Below are 19,666 nucleotides of genomic sequence, written 5' to 3' on the forward strand. Positions count from 1 at the left end.
TTACGCCGGCGACCGTTTATTGTTTCATTCGTATGAACTTTTCTACTTTCATTGTCCCCAAAGTAAAGCCTGTTTAGTTTTCTATTACTTACGTTATATTCGAAATTACTGTTCGATACTTTATCCGTTAGACACACGCAAGGTCAAAACCTGAAATCCTTCCAGAGGGTAACACTAGTTTCTGTCACAGCAAACGAGAGCTAGTGTTATAAGATGTCGGTCCAGTAGGTATATAAAAACATGTGAGTATTCGAATGCAATTTTGCGTCAGAATTTCAGAATAATCCGTGAAGAACTTTCGGAGGTTTGAGATTTTGAAGAAACGAACATCTATGTTTGAACTTATACAGAAAATGTAAATGTTCATAATAGCAAATCTCCGAAAGTTTTTGACCGAATGCTTTGAAATTTTGACACAACGTTGTATTGGAATATGTGTGTGTTTCTATAAACCGCTTCTTTAAATTCATGTTATATAATTTTTTTATAAATTAAATAATAGGGAAATGTTGTTACAACAAATCTCAAATAATTATATATAAATATATTGTATATCCTATATTAAATAAATATGTACCTAAAACCTTTCCTGCATTAGAAAGCACTGTTGTGTCAAAATGTCAAAGATTGCCCTAGTTATACAATTGTATTTGAAACAAAAAATTTCGATTATTACCCCATATAACTGGTCTCAGATATTACACATGGCCTACCTCATTGAGAAATTCAATACTACTTCAGCATGTTACACATTACAGTTTACTGTCCAGTCCTTAAAGGACGTGCTCCACGTGTCAGTACTGAACGCGTCTCTGTGCTGAGATAAGAATTCTGTCAAACACCTTTAGCTCATTGAATGAAGCTTGATAAGACAGTACAATTTTGTACTCCAGTTCTTTAATCGCATCAGCGCGAGAGCTGTATACTTCAAGACAGAAAATCCAGAGGTTTGAGATCAGCTAGTGTTGGAGGCCAAGGAAGACGCCTTGCTCGACCAATACATCTTTGATCATATTGGAGCGATAGATTTCTTACATCAGCAACGACATGTGCTGGTGCCTCATTATGCATGTACCACATTCCTCAACCGCAGCCCGTGGACGAAATTTGAGCCCAATTACTTACAGGGTGAATCTAAAAGTTTACATTTCACATACATTTATACTAAGACAATGTTTCATACTGTAGTCATTTGCAGCCACATTTTATAGCGCTAATGGTTCGTTTTCAGACATATCGTTGATGGAACTTTTTGTTTCTAGCAACGTATAATTTCACCGGTGTCACTTTTCGCTATTAATTTTGATACACTCGCTATTAGTTTCGATACACCCGGTATATTCACGGTCTGCCTTTATAGCTCGTGTCTGGCTGCTGTCTGGAAGACTCAGGCTCGATTCCCGGTTATGCATAGGACTTTTGCTTGGTGGGACGACCGGTTGTGGTGCACTCAACCTCTTGAGATCGACTGAGAGATTATCTGAATGAAAAGTAGCGATTCCAAGGTGAAGAAAGCCGGCAACGGCCGCGAGAGTGGTGCACTGATGCCATGCCCCTCCATACCGCATGTAATGACGCCGTTGGCAAAGACCGACAGGGCAGTTAGTTCGTCCCGACTGGCCCATAATGGCCAAGGAGCTCTCCTTTTTGCTGGTTATCCGCGAGCTATCCACCGGATGCTCCTTGGCCATCGTCAAGCTGTAACCAACTCGAGTACCTCTTGGCAATAGACGGAGAGCACTCGGCCTCGTGAATGTATAACCACCTGACGCGGCATGAAAGTTGTGAATATTTTATTTGATCGGCAACGAAAATTACTTGCCCCACCAGGTTTCGAAACGGCTACATCTTAGTTAAGGGTCTCTGCAGTGTCATGCGTTAGTATTCTTTACTACAGAGGCGAGTAAGTTAAATTAGTCGCTGTTTAAATAGGTGTTGGGGAATGTCAAAACCTGGACTTTGGACCCTGATTTCAGAATAATATGGATAAATGTAGACGTTTGTACACCGACAGAAAAAAATCGCAACACCAAGAAGGAGTTGTGCGACAGACAAAGAAGTTTGTAGGCGTGTCTCAACATATGAAAGATGATGTCTGTTCACATTTCGCGCCAGTCACTTAAGAGTCCAGAGGATCCAGATCAGCTTTGCTTCAAATACACTCTGTAACGGCCGTGAGCGTTAGCTACCCTTTGAAACTGGACGTGGTGAGTTGATGTTGGTCAAGAACGCCTTTAAGGTGGCAAAGACGCGATTATCAACGCTTCACTGAGTTTGTACGAGGTAGTGTAATAGGGCTACGACTAGCGCGATGGTTCTTGTGCGATACTGCAGAAAGACTTGTCGTGAATGCAGCCATTGTACATGATTGCTAGCAGTGGCGGTGGCAGGAATGTGCGATAGCAAGAAAACCGGGCTGCACATGCCCACGTGCCACTACCGAGAGAGAAGACCATAGTGCTGGGCATATGGCTGTGGCACCATACTACATCTACAGCAGCAATTTGAGCAGCAGTTGGCACCACACCACAGTAACACAATGAATTGTTAAAAATCGTTTACTTCATGGACAGCTCCGGGGCAGACGCCCTGTAGCATGCATTCCACTGACACCAAACCGCCACCATTTCCGACTTACGGTATCAAGCGAAATCTCACTGGGGGCAGTGTGTGGTCTGTTGTGTTTTCTGATGAAAGCTGGATTTGTATCGGTGCCAGAGACAGCTGTGTGTTGGTTAGAAGGAAACCAGTTGAGAGTCTGGAACCAATCTGTCTGTGTGGCTGGACTGCCCAATCACCAGATCTGTCTCCAATCGAGCCCATATGGGACATCGTCGGTCCCTGTATTCGCCGACCGAGTGCAAGAGACATGGAACTCCAGCCCACATACTGAGATCCGGCACCTGTACAAGGAATTGCATGGACGTCTGCATGCTTGCCTTCAACATTCTGGCGATTACACCGGTTACTAATGTACTTGCATTTAACATTTCCAACGGCTTATCTTGCGCTTACATTAACCTGTGATCTTGCAATTTATCACTTAAATATGTTGCATAGACAAAAGTATTCCCGAAATTTCATTACTCTATATTAATAATTTTTGTGTAACTATTTTTTCTCGGCAGTATGTTATTAGGGAAAGACTTTGGGCTTTTTTTTAAGAAGGGGGAGCGAGAGACACTCAATATACGGTACACTTGTTCCGGGCAGGGAAACAGCCTGGGGCGGACTGTAACGGAGCGCGGCGGCGGTGTTGCAGGTGTGGGCTACGCCATCTGCCTGATCGACGTGTACATGGGCATGTACTACAACACCATCATCGGCTGGGCGGTGTACTACCTGTTCGCGTCGTTCCGCTCGGAGCTGCCGTGGACGAGCTGCGACAACCCGTGGAACACGGCCGACTGCACGCCCGTCTTCTCGCTCGCTCGCACCAACCGCTCCGTCAGCCCCGCCCGCGAGTTCTTTGAGTGAGTACCACCACCACCACCACCACCACCACTCACCTTCTATCAGCAATGCTTCTCCTCCCTATATTACACTGCACGCCACACTACTTTATTACGAGTGCATTTCATGCCTCGAACACAAGAAGAGCAAGAGTTATTTTAATGAGACAGTGGGCTAGAATAAATTGGCCTTGAAAATTTAATCAGAAGATTCTCACACGTCGTCAGTAATACTGATACGTCCACTAAACCCGCTGGGCAGAACAGGTCATTAGGATTGTGGAAAGGGCCAAATAAGGTTGGGGTCAGTTTCACTTTAAAATTGTAATTAATTTAATAACACATTTACAACCAAAGCGGCACATAGCCGAACTTTTACAGCTACGAGTTTCAAAATCCAAATCTTTCATGGCTGAAGGCCTCAAAACAAGAAATTTTAAAAATCAATAAGGTAAATTTCAAGTGACTGAAATCACACAGTTACGATTACAAATAATAGGTATGTGTTACAAAAAGGTACGGCCAAACTTTCAGGAAACATTCCTCACACACAAATAAAGAAAAGATGTTATGTGGACATGTGTCCGGAAACGCTTAATTTCCATGTTAGAGCTCATTTTAGTTTCGTCAGTATGTACTGTACTTCCTCGATTCACCGCCAGTTGGCCCAATGGAAGGAAGGTAATGTTGACTTCGGTGCTTGTGTTGACATGCGACTCATTGCTCTACAGTATTAGCATCAACCACATCAGTACGTAGAATCAACAGGTTAGTGTTCATCACGAACATGGTTTTGCAGTCAGTGCAATGTTTACAAATGCGGATTTGGCAGATGCCCATTTGATGTATGGATTAGCACGCGGCAATAGCCGTGGCGCGGTACGTTTGTATCGAGATAGATTTCCAGAACGAAGATGTCCCGACAGGAAGACGTTCGAAGCAATTGATCGGCGTCTTAGGGAGCACGGAACATTCCAGCCTATTAATCGCGACTGGGGAACACCTAGAACGACGAGGACACCAGCAATGGACGAGGCAATTCTTCGTGCAGTTGACGATAACCCTAATGTCAGCGTCAGAGAAGTTGCTGCTGTACAAGGTAACGCTGACCACGTCACTGTATGGAGACTGCTACGGGAGAACCACTTGTTACCGTACCATGTACAACGTGTGCAAGCACTATCAGCAGCTGATTGGCCTCCACGGGTACACTTCTGCGAATGGTTCATCCAACAATGTGTCAATCCTCATTTAGTGCCAAGGTTCTCTTTACCGATGAGGCTTCATTCCAACGTGATCAAATTGTAAATTTTCGCAATCAACGTGTGTGGGCTGACGAGAATTCGCACGCAATTGTGCAATCACGTCATCCACACAGATTTTCTGTAAACGTTTGGGCAGGCATTGTTGGTGATGTCTTGATTGGGCCCCATGTTCTTCCACCTACTCTCAATGGAGCACGTTATCATGGTTTCATATGGGATACTCTACCTGTGCTGCTAGAACATGTGCCTTTACAAGTACGACACAACATGTGGTCATGCACGATGGAACTCCTGCACATTTCAGTCGAAGTGTTCGTACGCTTCTCAACAACAGATTCGGTGACCGATGGATTGGTAGAGGCGGACCAATTCCATGGCCTCCACGCTCTCCTGACCTCAACCCTCTTGACTTTCATTTATGGGGGCATTTGAAAGCTCTTGTCTACGCAACCCCGGTACCAAATGTAGAGACTCTTCGTGCTCGTATTGTGGACGGCTGTGATAAAATACGCCATTCTCCAGGGCTGCATCAGCGCATCACGCATTCCATGCGACGGAGGGTGGATGCATGTATCTTCGATAACGGAGGACATTTTGAACATTTCCTGTAACAAAGTGTTTGAAGTCACGCTGGTACGTTCTGTTGCTGTGTGTTTCCATTCCATGATTAATGTGATTTGAAGAGAAGTAATAAAATGAGCTCTAACATGGAAAGTAAGAGTTTCCGGACACATGTCCACATAACATATTTTCTTTCTTTGTGTGTGAGGAATGTTTACTGAAAGTTTGGCCGTACCTTTTTGTAACACCCTGTATATACAGGGTGAGTCTCCTATCGTTACCGCTGGATATATTTCGTAAACCACATCAAATATTGACGAGCCGATTCCACAGACCGAACGTGAGGAGAGGGGCTAGTGTAATTGTTTAATACAAACCATACAAAAATGCACGGAAGTATGTTTTTTTAACACAAACCTACGTTTTTTTTAAATCGAACCCCGTTAGTTTTGTTAGCACATCTGAACATATAAACAAATACGTAATCAGTGCCGGCTGTTGCATTGTAAAATGTTAATTACATCCGGAGATATTGTAACCTAAAGTTGACGCTTGAGTACCACTCCTCCGCTGTTCGATCGTGTGTATCGGAGAGCACCAAATAACGTAGGGATCCAAAGGGAACGGTGATGGACCTTAGGTACAGAAGAGACTGGAACACTACATTACGTCCACATGCTAATACCTTTTTATTGGTCTTTTTCACTGACGCACATGTACATTACCATGAGGGGTGAGGTACACGTACACACGTGGTTTCCGTTTTCAATTACGGAGTGGAATAGAGTGTGTCCCGACATGTCAGGCCAATAGATGTTCAATGTGGTGGCCGTCATTTGCTGTACACAATTGCAATCTCTGGCGTAATGAATGTCGTACACGCCGCAGTACATCTGGTGTAATGTCGCCGCAGGCTGCCACAATACGTTGTTTCATATCCTCTTTGGGTTGTAGGCACATCACGATACACATTCTCCTTTAACGTACCCCACAGAAAGAAGTACAGAGTGTCAGATCAGGAGAACGGGCTGGCCAATTTATGCGTCCTCCACGTCCTATGAAACGCCCGTCGAACATCCTGTCAAGGGTCAGCCTAGTATTAATTGTGGAATGTGCAGGTGCACCATCATGCTGATACCACATACGTCGACGCGTTTCCAGTGGGACATTTTCGAGCAACGTTGGCAGATCATTCTGTAGAAACACTATGTATGTTGCAGTGCTCTCCGATACACACGATCGAACAGCGGAGGAGTGGTACTCAAGCGTCAACTTTAGGTTACAATATCTCCGGATCTAATTAACATTTTACAGTGCAACAAACGGCACTGATTACGTATTTGTTTATACGTTCAGGTGTGCTAACAAAACTAACGTGGTTCCATTTACAAAACGTAGGTTTGTGTTAAAAAACATACTTCCGTACATCTTTGTATGGTTTGTATTAAACAGTTACACTAGCCCCTCTCCTCACGTTCGGTCTGTGGAATCGGTTCGTCAGTATTTGATGTGGTTTACGAAATATAACCAGCGGTAACGTTAGGTGACTCACCCTGTATATATCACAGCTCGGTTGAAAACCTCACGGCAAGGGTGGATAGACAAACATAAACAAGATACAGTACAAACGGCTGAAGACCCACAATAAAATTTCCAAGATTTTAAAATAAATTACTGTAACTTTTCAAAGGCAGAAGGCCGCAATGTTTAAGCTTGAAAGGTAATTTTGAGAATACGGTTCCAAGCCGCAATGTTTAAGCTTGAAAGGTAATTTTAAGAAAAAGGTTCCAAGGCAGAAGGCCCACAATCAATTTTCCAAAATTAAAAAAAATATAACAATAAGCCTTAAGTCTTAAGTAGCTGAAACCGGACTAGAAGGAAAGACAACACAAAGGCAATAACCTTTCAGCAAATATCCACTTTCCGGAATTCAAACTTACTTACATAAGACACAGTAAAACCAAGAAACTTTTTTATCATTGGCTATGATAGCTTATAAACAGACAATTAAAAACTGGTGAGAAAGTAATAAAACTGCACTCAGAAGCCTCCAGGGAGTCGGTCTGCCCTCGTTCACTTAGGTGAGACAGGTGGTGAGCCCAACTACACTTGATCCGTTGGAACCCAACCAAGGGACAGCCACGGGCCGACCAACAAACGACTTGCTTGCCACCAATCGGTACATGAGAATTCAAACACAAAATGTTACGGGTGTGTTTATCGACAATAAAATATGTATATGTATTAAGCTGTCAAAACTACACACCGTGTTGGACAGCGACAACAGATCAGGAAAGGACACTGTCTGAAATTACGTTAGTGGCCAGGACATGTAACTGGAACACTAACGGCAACAAGGCAGAAAATTGCGCTGGTGCACTTGAATTGTAGTAAACCAATACAGTTAATTTCGCCGCATGGCGGCTAAATTTCAGCGTTACAAACACTCGGTGTTGCTCACAGGAAAACCTCCCCAACAACTAACCACCGAAACGAACCACACAATGTGAATGGACGTGGCTTGGGTACTTGAAACCACTACTCAACTTCGACGTCCTGGGTCGGTGAATCACGAAGCTTGTAGCGATCGGACAGCTCCACACTTCTCCGACACTGCACAGGGACCGCCAGCGGACCCAGCCAACTGCACCGCGCGGAGATATCCTCCCTGGTCTGCAGCAACCGACCGACTGCCCGCAGACCCCCTAACCACAAACTATATGTACAAAACCCAAGATGGTACACAGTGCAAATATCGATACACTTCTCTGCTGCCACACGTAGAAGGAAAAAGGACCACGGTGTAACCGCAACAAGGGCGGGAAACCAAACACAGATAGACAGCCAAGTTCACGAATACGCATAGTTGGGAGTGAGCATGGCTCAAATACCTTACAACGTAACAATCATACTTAAATATCGTGTGGTCTCAGTAATCGGTACATAACGAATAACTGCATTACGACTGGTTGGTTGGTTGTTTTGAGGAAGGAGACCAGACAGCATGGTCATCGGTCTCATCGGATTAGGGAAGGAAGTCGGCCGTGCCCTTTCAGAGGAACCATCCCGGCATTTGCCTGGAATGATGTAGGGAAATCACGGAAGACCTAAATCAGGATGGCCGGACGCGGGATTGAACCGTTGTCCTCCCGAATGCGAGTCCAGTGTCTAACCACTGCACCACCTCGCTCGGTTTACGACTGCTCACTTGGTCATTGAAACATAATAATTATATGACTGCTTGGTGTCTGCTCTTTCAGACATGTTCGAAAGAACAGACATCATGTGGAATTCTCAGCTGTTAATATGTTTTACATATATTGTAGTCAGAGAGGGGAAGGGCAGGAAACGTGGAGGGTCACTGCTGTCAGCTGCAATGGGACATTACGCGGAATCAGCGGCGATGGGTGAAAATGTGTACCGGACCGAAATTCGAACCCAGGATATCCTGCTTACTAGACAGGTGCATTAATCACTGCGCCATCCGCGACACAGCGTTAACGCAACTGCGCAGACTATCTCGGCACGCCTCACGGCCGATCTACATTCCCATCGATCCCCGGTTCGAATCCCGGTCACGTACACGTTTACACTCATCACCGCTGATTCCGCGTAATGTCCCGTTGCAGTTGACAGCAGTGATTCCCTCCCTTTCCTTTCGCTTCTGCCCCTCCCCACCTTCAATTTATATGTAAGGTATTAACTGCTGCGGATCCGGCGGTGTCTATTCTTGCTAACAGACCAGACACCACGCATTCATATAATCTGATAGGCCTGGCTGGGTGGGTGCGGATGCATAAATACGTTCAGCTTCTTGTGGGAATCTCCGAGAGCGAACATGGAGGAAATGGACAGGGACTGCGCATAGGTGGCGCTCTATGGGAATGCGGATCGGCCGAGAGGCGTGCCGAGGTAGTCCGTTCAGTTGCGGTAACCCTGTGTCCCGGATAGCGCCTTGGTTAACGCACCTACCTCGTAATCAGGAGATCCCTGGTTCGAATCCCTGTCCAGTACACATTTCACTCGCCGCCGCTGATTCCTCCTAATGTCCAGATCATCTGTCAGCAGTGATCCCCTCCGTTTCCTGTCCTTCCTTCCCCTCTACACCTTCAATTTACATAGAACCAGAATAAAATCTTTAAAGCCGACCTCTGTGACCGAGCGGTTCTAGGCGCTTCAGTCCTGTCGCAGGTTCGAATCCTGCTTCGGCCATGGATGTGTGTGATGTCCTTACGTTAGTTAGGTTTAAGTAGTTCTCTAAGTCTAGGGGACTGATCACCTCAGATGTAAAGTCCCATAGTGCTTAGAGCCATTTGATCCATTTTGAAAATCTTTAAATGATAATATATCACCAGGTGGATTCTTGTGTGGCTCAGCGAAGGTATTCAACCGGCGAATCATAATATTCTGTTAGAAAGTTATGTATGGAATTTGAAGTTCAGAGCAGGCCTTTAAGAAACTGAATACATAAAGTTATCCCAATCTACTTAGGTAGTATAAAGAAGGACATCATATCAACAGTATGGAAAGATATTACTGTGGGAGTCCGCAGTGTTCAATCATTGGTACACTAATTCTTCTTGCTTTCTGTTATATAATCTGCCATTTTATTTCAGTCAACAGGAAAAATTAGGCCTGTTTGTAAAGAATGCAAAGGATGCCAGGAAAGGGGCATCAATAGAGAATATAGTTGAAGATGTTTTTGTAAAAGTTACTAATAGATTTTCCACAACTGGACTGACTTTAAACTTTGAAAAAAAACAACTTTTTACTGTCATCTCATCTTAACTAGTGTACCAAAGTGAAATAGTAAAAGAAGGAGATATGCTTACTGACGACAACTTAAACTGGGAAAACCATATAGCAAATTTACTAACATGTTTAGGTTCTGAGTCGTTGCCATAAGAAAAACTGCCAATTTTGGGAACACGGTAGTAAGCAATTTAACGAATTTTACATATTTTGATTCACTAATGTCTTATGGTGTAATATAGTGGGCTACTTTTCATTTAGACAGAAAGCACTCACTGCTCGAAAGAAAGGAACTAGATTATGAGTGGCGTTCACACACGTGGCAGCTGGAAATATTAACCACAGCCACACAATACTTTTATTCACTTATAAAATTTGTTATCAACAATCCATCTGGATTTTGAGAGTAAGAGAGATATTCAAGGAAAAATGGTTCGCATTACCCCTTAATGAGTCTAACTTCGACACGGAAAGGGGTTAAATTCCAGCTATTAACCTGTTTGACAACCTAAATTAAAATAAAACATCAGGCAGATGGCAGAAGTGATTTCAAATGGAAATTAAAGATTTTTCTTCATATCAACACCTTTTTTACCACAGAGGACTACATGAGTGGAAATAGTGACTAAAAAAAAAATTAAAAAAGTATATGGCAAGCATGTGGCCATATATATAAAGGCGTTCGCCCGTGCTTGCGCTTTGTTTGTTTGTTTTGTTTTAGGGCGCAAAAACAACTAAGGTCATACGCGCCCATGCCCATGTCAGAACTAATGAACACGAAAAACAAGTTAAAAGCGACTACACGTGAAGCCAAGTCGACAAAAGGAAAGACAGCTAAAAACAGGGACTTGGAGAAAGGTCCATAAAATAAGCCGTAGAGACAACGGAGTTCCTGAACTAAAGATTAAATGTCCTATTATCATATTGCTAAGATGGATAAAAAGTAAAACGTGGTCAACACCCAGCGCGCCTTTCGCTAAAACGACGGATAACTCAGACGATAAATATAAATAAGAACGTAAGTGGTTAAAAAGGAGGCATTCCGTCAGTAAATGGCGAACCGTCAAACGGTGTGGTGTTTGGTGGTGTTTGGTTAGTGGGGCGCTCAACTGCGTGGTTATCAGCGCCCGTACAATTATCCAATCTTTGCGCAGTCCAATTTCGCCACTTTCCTGGATGATGATGAAATGATGAGGACAACACAAACACCAAGTCATCTCGAGGCAGGTGAAAATCCCTGACCCCGCCGGGAATCGAACCCGGGACCCCGTGCTCGGGAAGCGAGAACGCTACCGCGAGACCACGAGCGGCGGACGCGAACCGTCAAACATTGAGGACAATGAGCACAAAGTTGTGGGGGGTCACCACTTAAAATGGGGATGACTAAAGAGATAGTACCCAATACGCCATCTACCCAAAAAGATTTCCTCGCGGCAAGAGGGCTGAGATGAGGTGTGTGTGTTTGTGTTTGTGTGTGTGTGTGTGTGTGTGTGTGTGTGCGTGCGTGTGTGCGTGTGTGTATGTATCTGTATTTTTCCTGTTGATGCATTCCACATCATAGCATTCATTGAGCATATGATCTATGGAACAAGTAACTAACTAACTCCATTATTTTAGCAGTACATTAGTGGTCCTACATTCGAAAGTCTGTTGATTCTTTTAAGTTCTGACTCCCCTGTGTTACTGATTTTCCACATATTAAACAACATAAATGAAAAACAATTGGACCGCATCGTCACTTGCATTCCAAGTTAAAGTGTTGTTTACTTCGTAAGTTGCTAGACGAGCTCGCCTACAACACGACACAACACGAGGAATATGCTTAATAAAGTAAAGTTTTGTTTAAACCAACCATTGGATTCAGCTTTCACTTTAATAAATCATCATAAATAAGCAATATCAACAAGATTTCTATTTTAATTGATGAATATACCATACGTGTTTCACGTTAGGCAAGTAACAGATTAATTTGAATATACGTGTAAACACACTGTAATCAAAGGTATGAGTAAGATTCACTCTTACCACCAAAAATATAACTACGCAAACATTGACGGAAAAAATTGCAGCACCAAAAAAGAATTAATATAGAGTAACGAAATTTAGAGAATACATACACGCTGTATAGATCGTGAACGGTAGACTTTTGAATCTGGACGTGGTAAGTTGATGTTGCTAAAGAATGCTTTTAAGGCGAGAAGACTGAGGCTGAATGAGGTCATGTAACAGGGCTACAAGAAGCTGGATTTTCATCCTCACAGTGGCGCAACTGGTGCGGAATTTGAACAGAAATCACCTTTCAGATGTAGAAACGCCCCTTCCAACTTTCATTTACGTCGCACAACTTCTTCTTGGTGTTGCGATTTCTTTTTCCGTCAGTGTACTTTCAAATTGGAAACATTTTAGCTCGTTTTTACAAAAGATGAGTTTCAATGGACATAATACAATTCTTTTATCTTTGTGGCAAAAATTATGCTTGGAAAGACAACTCGAGTGGTTCCAAAACCAACGACACAACTTAAATCAGGCTATGCACATGGACATAAGTGGACGGTGTTTTCGGAAATGCGCGGTCATTCCAGCAATAGCAAACGGTAGCTTATAATGACGCAATGACATTGACAACACTATTTTCCGTCGTAGCTCTCGCATATTCACCACCGTTATCAGAATTTTCTTCCTCTTCGCCTTCTTCTTCTTCTTTTTATTGTGATCTTCGTCCGGTTCTTAATAAATTAGCCGGCCGGGGTTGCCGAGCGGTTCTAGGCGCTACAGTCTGGAAACGCGCGACTGCTACGGTCGCAGGTTCAAATCCTGCCTCCGGCATGGATGTGTGTGATGTCCTTAGGTTAGTTATGTTTAACTAGTTCTACGTTCTAGGGGACTGATGACCTTAGAAGTTAAGTCCCATAGTGCTCAGAGCCATTTTTTTATAAATTACTTTTCCAGAAATCTCTCCAGATTACTGTCTTTACAGCAATACTAAATTGCAAACTTCTAATTAAAAAATAAAAATTAAGAACAGAGAGCCGAAAGCGAAGATTCAAGAAATACAGCTTAGTGTACAATGAGATGTGATAAAGGATACGATTCATTACTCGTGATTTTTTTTCATGGCGAAGCGGCAGCATTGAATGAAAAAGAATAATAATAAAAGAGTCCCATAGATAACGTTGTCATTCGAGGTGAAATTAAAGAGGATTTAGAAGATCCTTTAAATGAAATTAACTGATAGCATAACTCGGAATTGGATTTAAGAGTAGAGAACAGAAGACCAAAGTAACAAATAGTATCAGAAATAAGAAGACATCTGCGGAAAGCCATAGTGTAGCAAATAGAAAAAGCAGAACAACTGTTTTATCTCGGACTCGAGTTTACATACACTATGTGATCCAAAGTATCCAGACACCTGGCTGAAAATAACTTACAAGTTCGTGACGCCCTCCATCGGTAATGCTGGAATTCAATATGGCGTTGGCCCACCCTTAGCCGTGATGACAGCTTCCACTCTCACGGGTATACGTTCAATCAGGTGCTGGAAGGTTTCTTGGGAAGTGGCAGCCCATTCTTCACGAAGTGCTCCACTGAGGAGAGGTATCGATGTCGGTCGGTGAGGCCTGGGAAGAAGTCGACGTTTTAAAACATCCCAAAGGTTTTCTATAAGTTTCAGGTCAGGACTCTGTGCAGGCCAATCCATTACAGGGATGTTTTTGTCGTGTAACCACTCCGCCACAGGCCGTGCATTATGAACAGGTGCTCGATTGTGTTGAAAGATGCAATTGCAATCCCCGAATTGCTCTTCAACAGTGGTAAGCGAGAAGGTGCTTAAAACATCAATGTAGGCAAGTGTTGTGATAGGGCTACGCAGAACACCAAGGGGTGCAAGCCTCCTCCATGAAAAACACGACCACACCATGACGACACCGCCTCCAAATTTTACTGTTGGCACTAAACACTCTGGCAGGTGACGTTCATCAGGCATTCGCCATACCCACACCCTGCCATCCCATCGCCACATTGTGTACCGTAATTCTTCAGTCCACAAAACGTTTTTCCACTGTTCCATCGTCCAATGTTTACCCTCCTTACACCAAGCGAGGTGTCGTTTGGCACTTACCGGCGTGATGTGTGGATTATGCGCAGCCACTCGACCATGAAATCCAAGTTTTCTCACCTCCCGGCTGACTGTCATAGTACTTGCAGTGAATCTTGATGCAGTTTGGAATTCCTGTGTGATGGTCTGGATAGATGTCTGCTTATTACAAAAAAATGGCTCTGAGCAGTATGGGACTTAACTTCTGAGGTCATCAGTCCCCTAGAATTTAGAACTACTTAAACCTAACTAACCTAAGGACATCACACACATCCATGCCCGAGGCAAGATTCGAACCTGCGACCGCAGCGGTCGCGCGGTTCCAGACTGTAGCGTCTAGAACCGCTCGGCCACTCCGGCCGGCCTGCCTATTACACAATACGACCCTCTTCAAATGTCGGCGGTCTCTGTCAGTCAACAGATGACGTTGGCCTGTACGTTTTTGTGATGTACGTGTCCCTTCATGTTTCCACTTCACTGTCACATCGGAAACAGTGGACCTAGGGATGTTTAGGAATGTGGAAATGTCGTGTACAGACGTATGACACAAGTGGCACCCAATCATCTGATCACGTTCCAAGTCTGTGAGTTCCGCGGAGAGCCCCTTTCTGCTCTCTGACGCTGATATGGAGTACCTAGCAGTAGGTGGCAGCACACTGCACCTAATATGAAAAACGTATGATTTTGGAGGTGTCCGGATACTTTTGATCACATAGTGTAACATACCTGGAAAATAAAACACACAATAACAAAAGGAGACTACTAGTGCAGTTAAAGAGATCATCATGCAAACAAAATCACGTCATCAAGTTTTCCAAACTTTAGTTTCGGACCCAAGGACATACGGAATACTAAAATACAGGGTGTTTCAAAAATGACCGGTATATTTGAAACGGCAATAAAAACTAAACGAGCAGCGATAGAAATACACCGTTTGTTGCAATATGCTTGGGACAACAGTACATTTTCAGGCGGACAAACTTTCGAAATTACAGTAGTTACAATTTTCAACAACAGATGGCGCTGCAAGTGCTGTGAAAGTTATAGAAGACAACGCAGTCTGTCGGTGCGCCATTCTGTACGTCGTCTTTCTGCTGTAAGCGTGTGCTGTTCACAACGTGCAAGTGTGCTGTAGACAACATGGTTTATTCCTTAGAACAGAGGATTTTTCTGGTGTTGGAATTCCACCGCCTAGAACACAGTGTTGTTGCAACAAGACGAAGTTTACAATGGAGGTTTAATGTAACCAAAGGACCGAAAAGCGATACAATAAAGGATCTGTTTGAAAAATTTCAACGGACTGGGAACGTGACGGATGAACATGCTGGAAAGGTAGGGCGACCGCGTACGGCAACCACAGAGGGCAACGCGCAGCTAGTGCAGCAGGTGATCCAACAGCGGCCTCGGGTTTCCGTTCGCCGTATTGCAGCTGCGGTCCAAATGACGCCAACGTCCACGTATCGTCTCATGCGCCAGAGTTTACACCTCTATCCATACAAAATTCAAACGCGGCAACCCCTCAGCGCCGCTACCATTGCTGCACGAGAGACATTCGCTAACGATATACTGCACAGGATTGATGACGGCGATATGCATGTGGGCAGCATTTGGTTTACTGACGAAGCTTATTTTTACCTGGACGGCTTCGTCAATAAACAGAACTGGCGCATATGGGGAACCGAAAAGCCCCATGTTGCAGTCCCATCGTCCCTGCATCCTCAAAAAGTACTGGTCTGGGCCGCCATTTCTTCCAAAGGAATCATTGGTCCATTTTTCAGATCCGAAACGATTACTGCATCACGCTATCTGGACATTCTTCGTGAATTTGTGGCGGTACAAACTGCCTTAGACGACACTGCGAACACCTCGTGGTTTATGCAAGATGGTGCCCGGCCACATCGCACGGCCGACGTCTTTAATTTCCTGAGTGAATATTTCGATGATCGTGTGATTGCTTTGGGCTATCCGAAACATACAGGAGGCGGCGTGGATTGGCCTCCCTATTCGCCAGACATGAACCCCTATGACTTCTTTCTGTGGGGACACTTGAAAGACCAGGTGTACCGCCAGAATCCAGAAACAATTGAACAGCTGAAGCAGTACATCTCATCTGCATGTGAAGCCATTCCGCCAGACACGTTGTCAAAGGTTTCGGATAATTTCATTCAGAGACTACGCCATATTATTGCTACGCATGGTGGATATGTGGAAAATATCGTACTATAGAGTTTCCCAGACCGCAGCGCCATCTGTTGTTGAAAATTGTAACTACTGTAATTTCGAAAGTTTGTCTGCCTGAAAATGTACTGTTGTCCCAAGCATATTGCAACAAACGGTGTATTTCTATCGCTGCTCGTTTAGTTTTTATTGCCGTTTCAAATATACCGGTCATTTTTGAAACACCCTCTACATTGTAGAGAAGAAACTAGTTGCAGCTGAAATTTGTTGTCATTGAAGTACAGACAATGTACGAAATGAAATACTACTAGACATAATACAGGTATGTTAAGAAAGATCCTACCAGGGTTTCAAACGGGACTGCCGAAAATGTCTTACGCGGTGGCAGAAATCACGTTTCTGACTATATGTGAATCATGTGCAGCGTTGTGGTTCCTGCGGAGCCCAGAACGTTTGTCTGCAAGGGGTAGTGGCAGTTGAAGAGCTTCTGCGAAGTTCTAAAAGCAGGTAGATATACAGAAACGGGACCCTTGATTGTGGTGACGTGTACTTTGCATGAGAGCAGCTGCTTCCGAATGAAGATCAAAACTGTTTTCCTGTCTGCACATCACCTAGCACAGTAATTCTGCAGTCACCTTCATTCAGGATGACAAACCACAGCTGGAGATTGAGTCGTACCGATCAACGATGAGACATAATATTACAGTGACGGTTTTTAAGGGAACCAGTCCAGCATTCACCCTAAGAAGGTCGAGTAAACCACTCAAACATAGCAAAAATTTCTCGCATTCGGCTAATGTGAGTCTGATTGGCCGGAAAAACTTGAAAGAATAAATATACATTCATTATAAATGAAACACACACAACACTGGTGTAACATTCTACTATAATAATAATTTGTTATACGAACCTGTTTTCAGCTGTTACGCCATCATCAGGTACAAAGATAATTATGTGATGCAGTGAAATTTTGTTGTATCAAAGATTTTAAACTAGTCCATGTACAGAGTATATCTGTTTCCAGAGATGGAAAAGTTAATGCTAGAATTAGGAATGAAACAAGAGGGATTACTTCAGTGTAAATGCGATATAAGATTAATTTACAAAAACAAAATATGCGACATATTAGCTTATTGAACTATAGACAAATTGCACAAGATGTACATAGAAGCAACTAATCGAACAATAACTATCTTGAAATAATAGTAATCAATAAACAGATATCCATCAACCCTAGATTAATACTGAATGACAAGACCCAGTTCCCCCACTCGCCACTTCTACCTGCAGATATTAGTCATAAAGGGACTGTGTCTGTGATACAATATCCACAGTCAACGTCCATTTCTGGGAACAGGGCTGATACAAAACTTTTTTTGATGTGTGTATAATCAAGAAAAACATGGGTTAGGGAGTAGCCAAGGATCACATCAAAGAATACTTGTTGCAATCGGTCAAACGTCAGACTATTATTGTACCTCATATGGCCAATAATTAGCATTTTATCTAGTTTGTTACCTTTCTCCCTTTGCTTCCTCCTTACACATCTTTGATGACTTCTCACACCCTTCACGACTTATGAGACCTGACTACAGTAATACACTTAACATAATTACTATAATAAAGGCGTCACATCCTATAGTAACAATTTATACAGAGAATATGCATTATAAAGGATCTGAATAAATACTGTAAGTGTAAGAGGCAAATAGAATCCGAAAATTCCTTAAGCTAAAGCAATGCATGGTATTATTTTACATCGTATGTAAATATATGAAGAGAGTTAGTCTGCAATGTCACACATATCAATAGACAAATATTTATAAGAGACTCTTATCCTATTTATTTATTTTATTTACACGTCAAGTTTCGTAGGACCAAATTGAGGAGCAAATCTCCAAGGTCATGGAACGTGCCAGTACATGAACTTACAACATAAAAGTAATAACAGATAAAAATAAATGTTCATGAACCTGAAAGAAGTCAATCCATAAGTGTAACCCTAGGATGCATGGTACCGAAAACACACATGAATGCATATGCAGGGCCTCCAAGGCCCTGCCCTAATTTAAAATGTTCCTCTTTTCATATAATCATTCTTTGGAGTTAAATTTATTTCTGTCAAATTTATTGTCATATTGAAAGATTCCTAAGATGCAGTAACAGGATCTGGTGGGCCTGATTGACATTTTGTTAATTTTTTTTAAAAAACCCTAAGAGTAAATTTTTATTAGTTACATCCATTTACATACAACATATACAAATAATTTTATTAATTCACTTATAAGTTGCAGTTTACATTTTATAACATTTATTACAACGAATTTCTTCAATTAAAACATATTTATTATTCACAATATTATGTATATAGGCAATATTTTGACAAAAAGTTATAATTCATTGTTCACATAAAATTGCATTTTTCTTAGTTTTCAACATGTGAAAAAGAAGAAGCAAAGAGAACGCACTATGTTCCTTACAAATGTTGGTTTTACACTTAATGCATCTCATAGCACTTTTCCCGTTTTTATTATATGGACAATAATTGCATCTTCTTCTTTTTCCTGAAACAGGTAGTTGGTTCAGCAATATTGCATCTTTTTGGACACTACATCTTTGCTCTTGGCATCAACGAATTTCTTTGGAAGATTAGGGATCTGAATACGAAGTTCCATTAGTGGTTTTACCATTTCCTCTGCTAAATCTCTTACGAACAAACGCCTTTTATCACTTCTTCCACTATGGAATGTCAGATGTTGGCCAGAAAATAAAATTTCACTGTTCACTGCTGCGACATCCGTCATATTCATCCATAATGCAAATGGCCAATTTCTTGTTTGTCTCTTGCAAGTGTAATAACGAATTTTCTGGTCCATTTAATGTACTCCACCCTTCGTAGACTTATTAACTTTATTATATCTGGTTTCTTTTTTGCATAAGTTTCATCAAAGTTTCTGTTGTGATGCTTTTTGCTAATGGCAACTTCAGACTTTTCCTCTTTGGAAACATAACTCACCATTGTAATGTCACCTCCAAATGCAAACAAAGAGGAATGAGTCGCTCTTGAGGCAGATGGTTTCATCTCATTAGGAATTTCTGGTTTATTTTGTTTGATTGTTCCCACCCCTGTAATTTGCTTCTGAAGCATCTCTTCTGTCAACTGCACACTAGTAAAGAAGTTGTCAACAGTAATATTTTTTGATGATCCTTCAATGCTTTTAGCAAGATCTTTCACCACATTCAATCCAAGACTTTTCTGAATAGGTTCATGGGGCTTCCTTTCCGTGTAAACAATTCCATCTAAAGCATATGCAGATGTAGCATCACATAACCAAAATATTTTTATGCCATACTTGGCTGGTTTG

At 42.5% G+C, this 19,666-nt stretch overlaps 1 protein-coding gene across 1 annotated transcript in view; it reads left to right on the forward strand.

Moving 5' to 3' along the window:
- LOC126113047 (sodium-dependent serotonin transporter-like) overlaps positions 1 to 19,666 on the forward strand; it is a 519,069-nt gene that overhangs the window by 215,086 nt on the left and 284,317 nt on the right. Inside the window, exon 3 of the mRNA XM_049915015.1 lies at positions 3,263 to 3,473. Within this exon, the coding sequence (XP_049770972.1) occupies positions 3,263 to 3,473 (211 nt within the window). The remainder of the gene's footprint in view (positions 1 to 3,262; positions 3,474 to 19,666) is intronic.

This window comes from Schistocerca cancellata, chromosome 1 (genome assembly GCF_023864275.1).
Source record: "Schistocerca cancellata isolate TAMUIC-IGC-003103 chromosome 1, iqSchCanc2.1, whole genome shotgun sequence".
Lineage (NCBI taxonomy): Eukaryota > Metazoa > Arthropoda > Insecta > Orthoptera > Acrididae > Schistocerca > Schistocerca cancellata.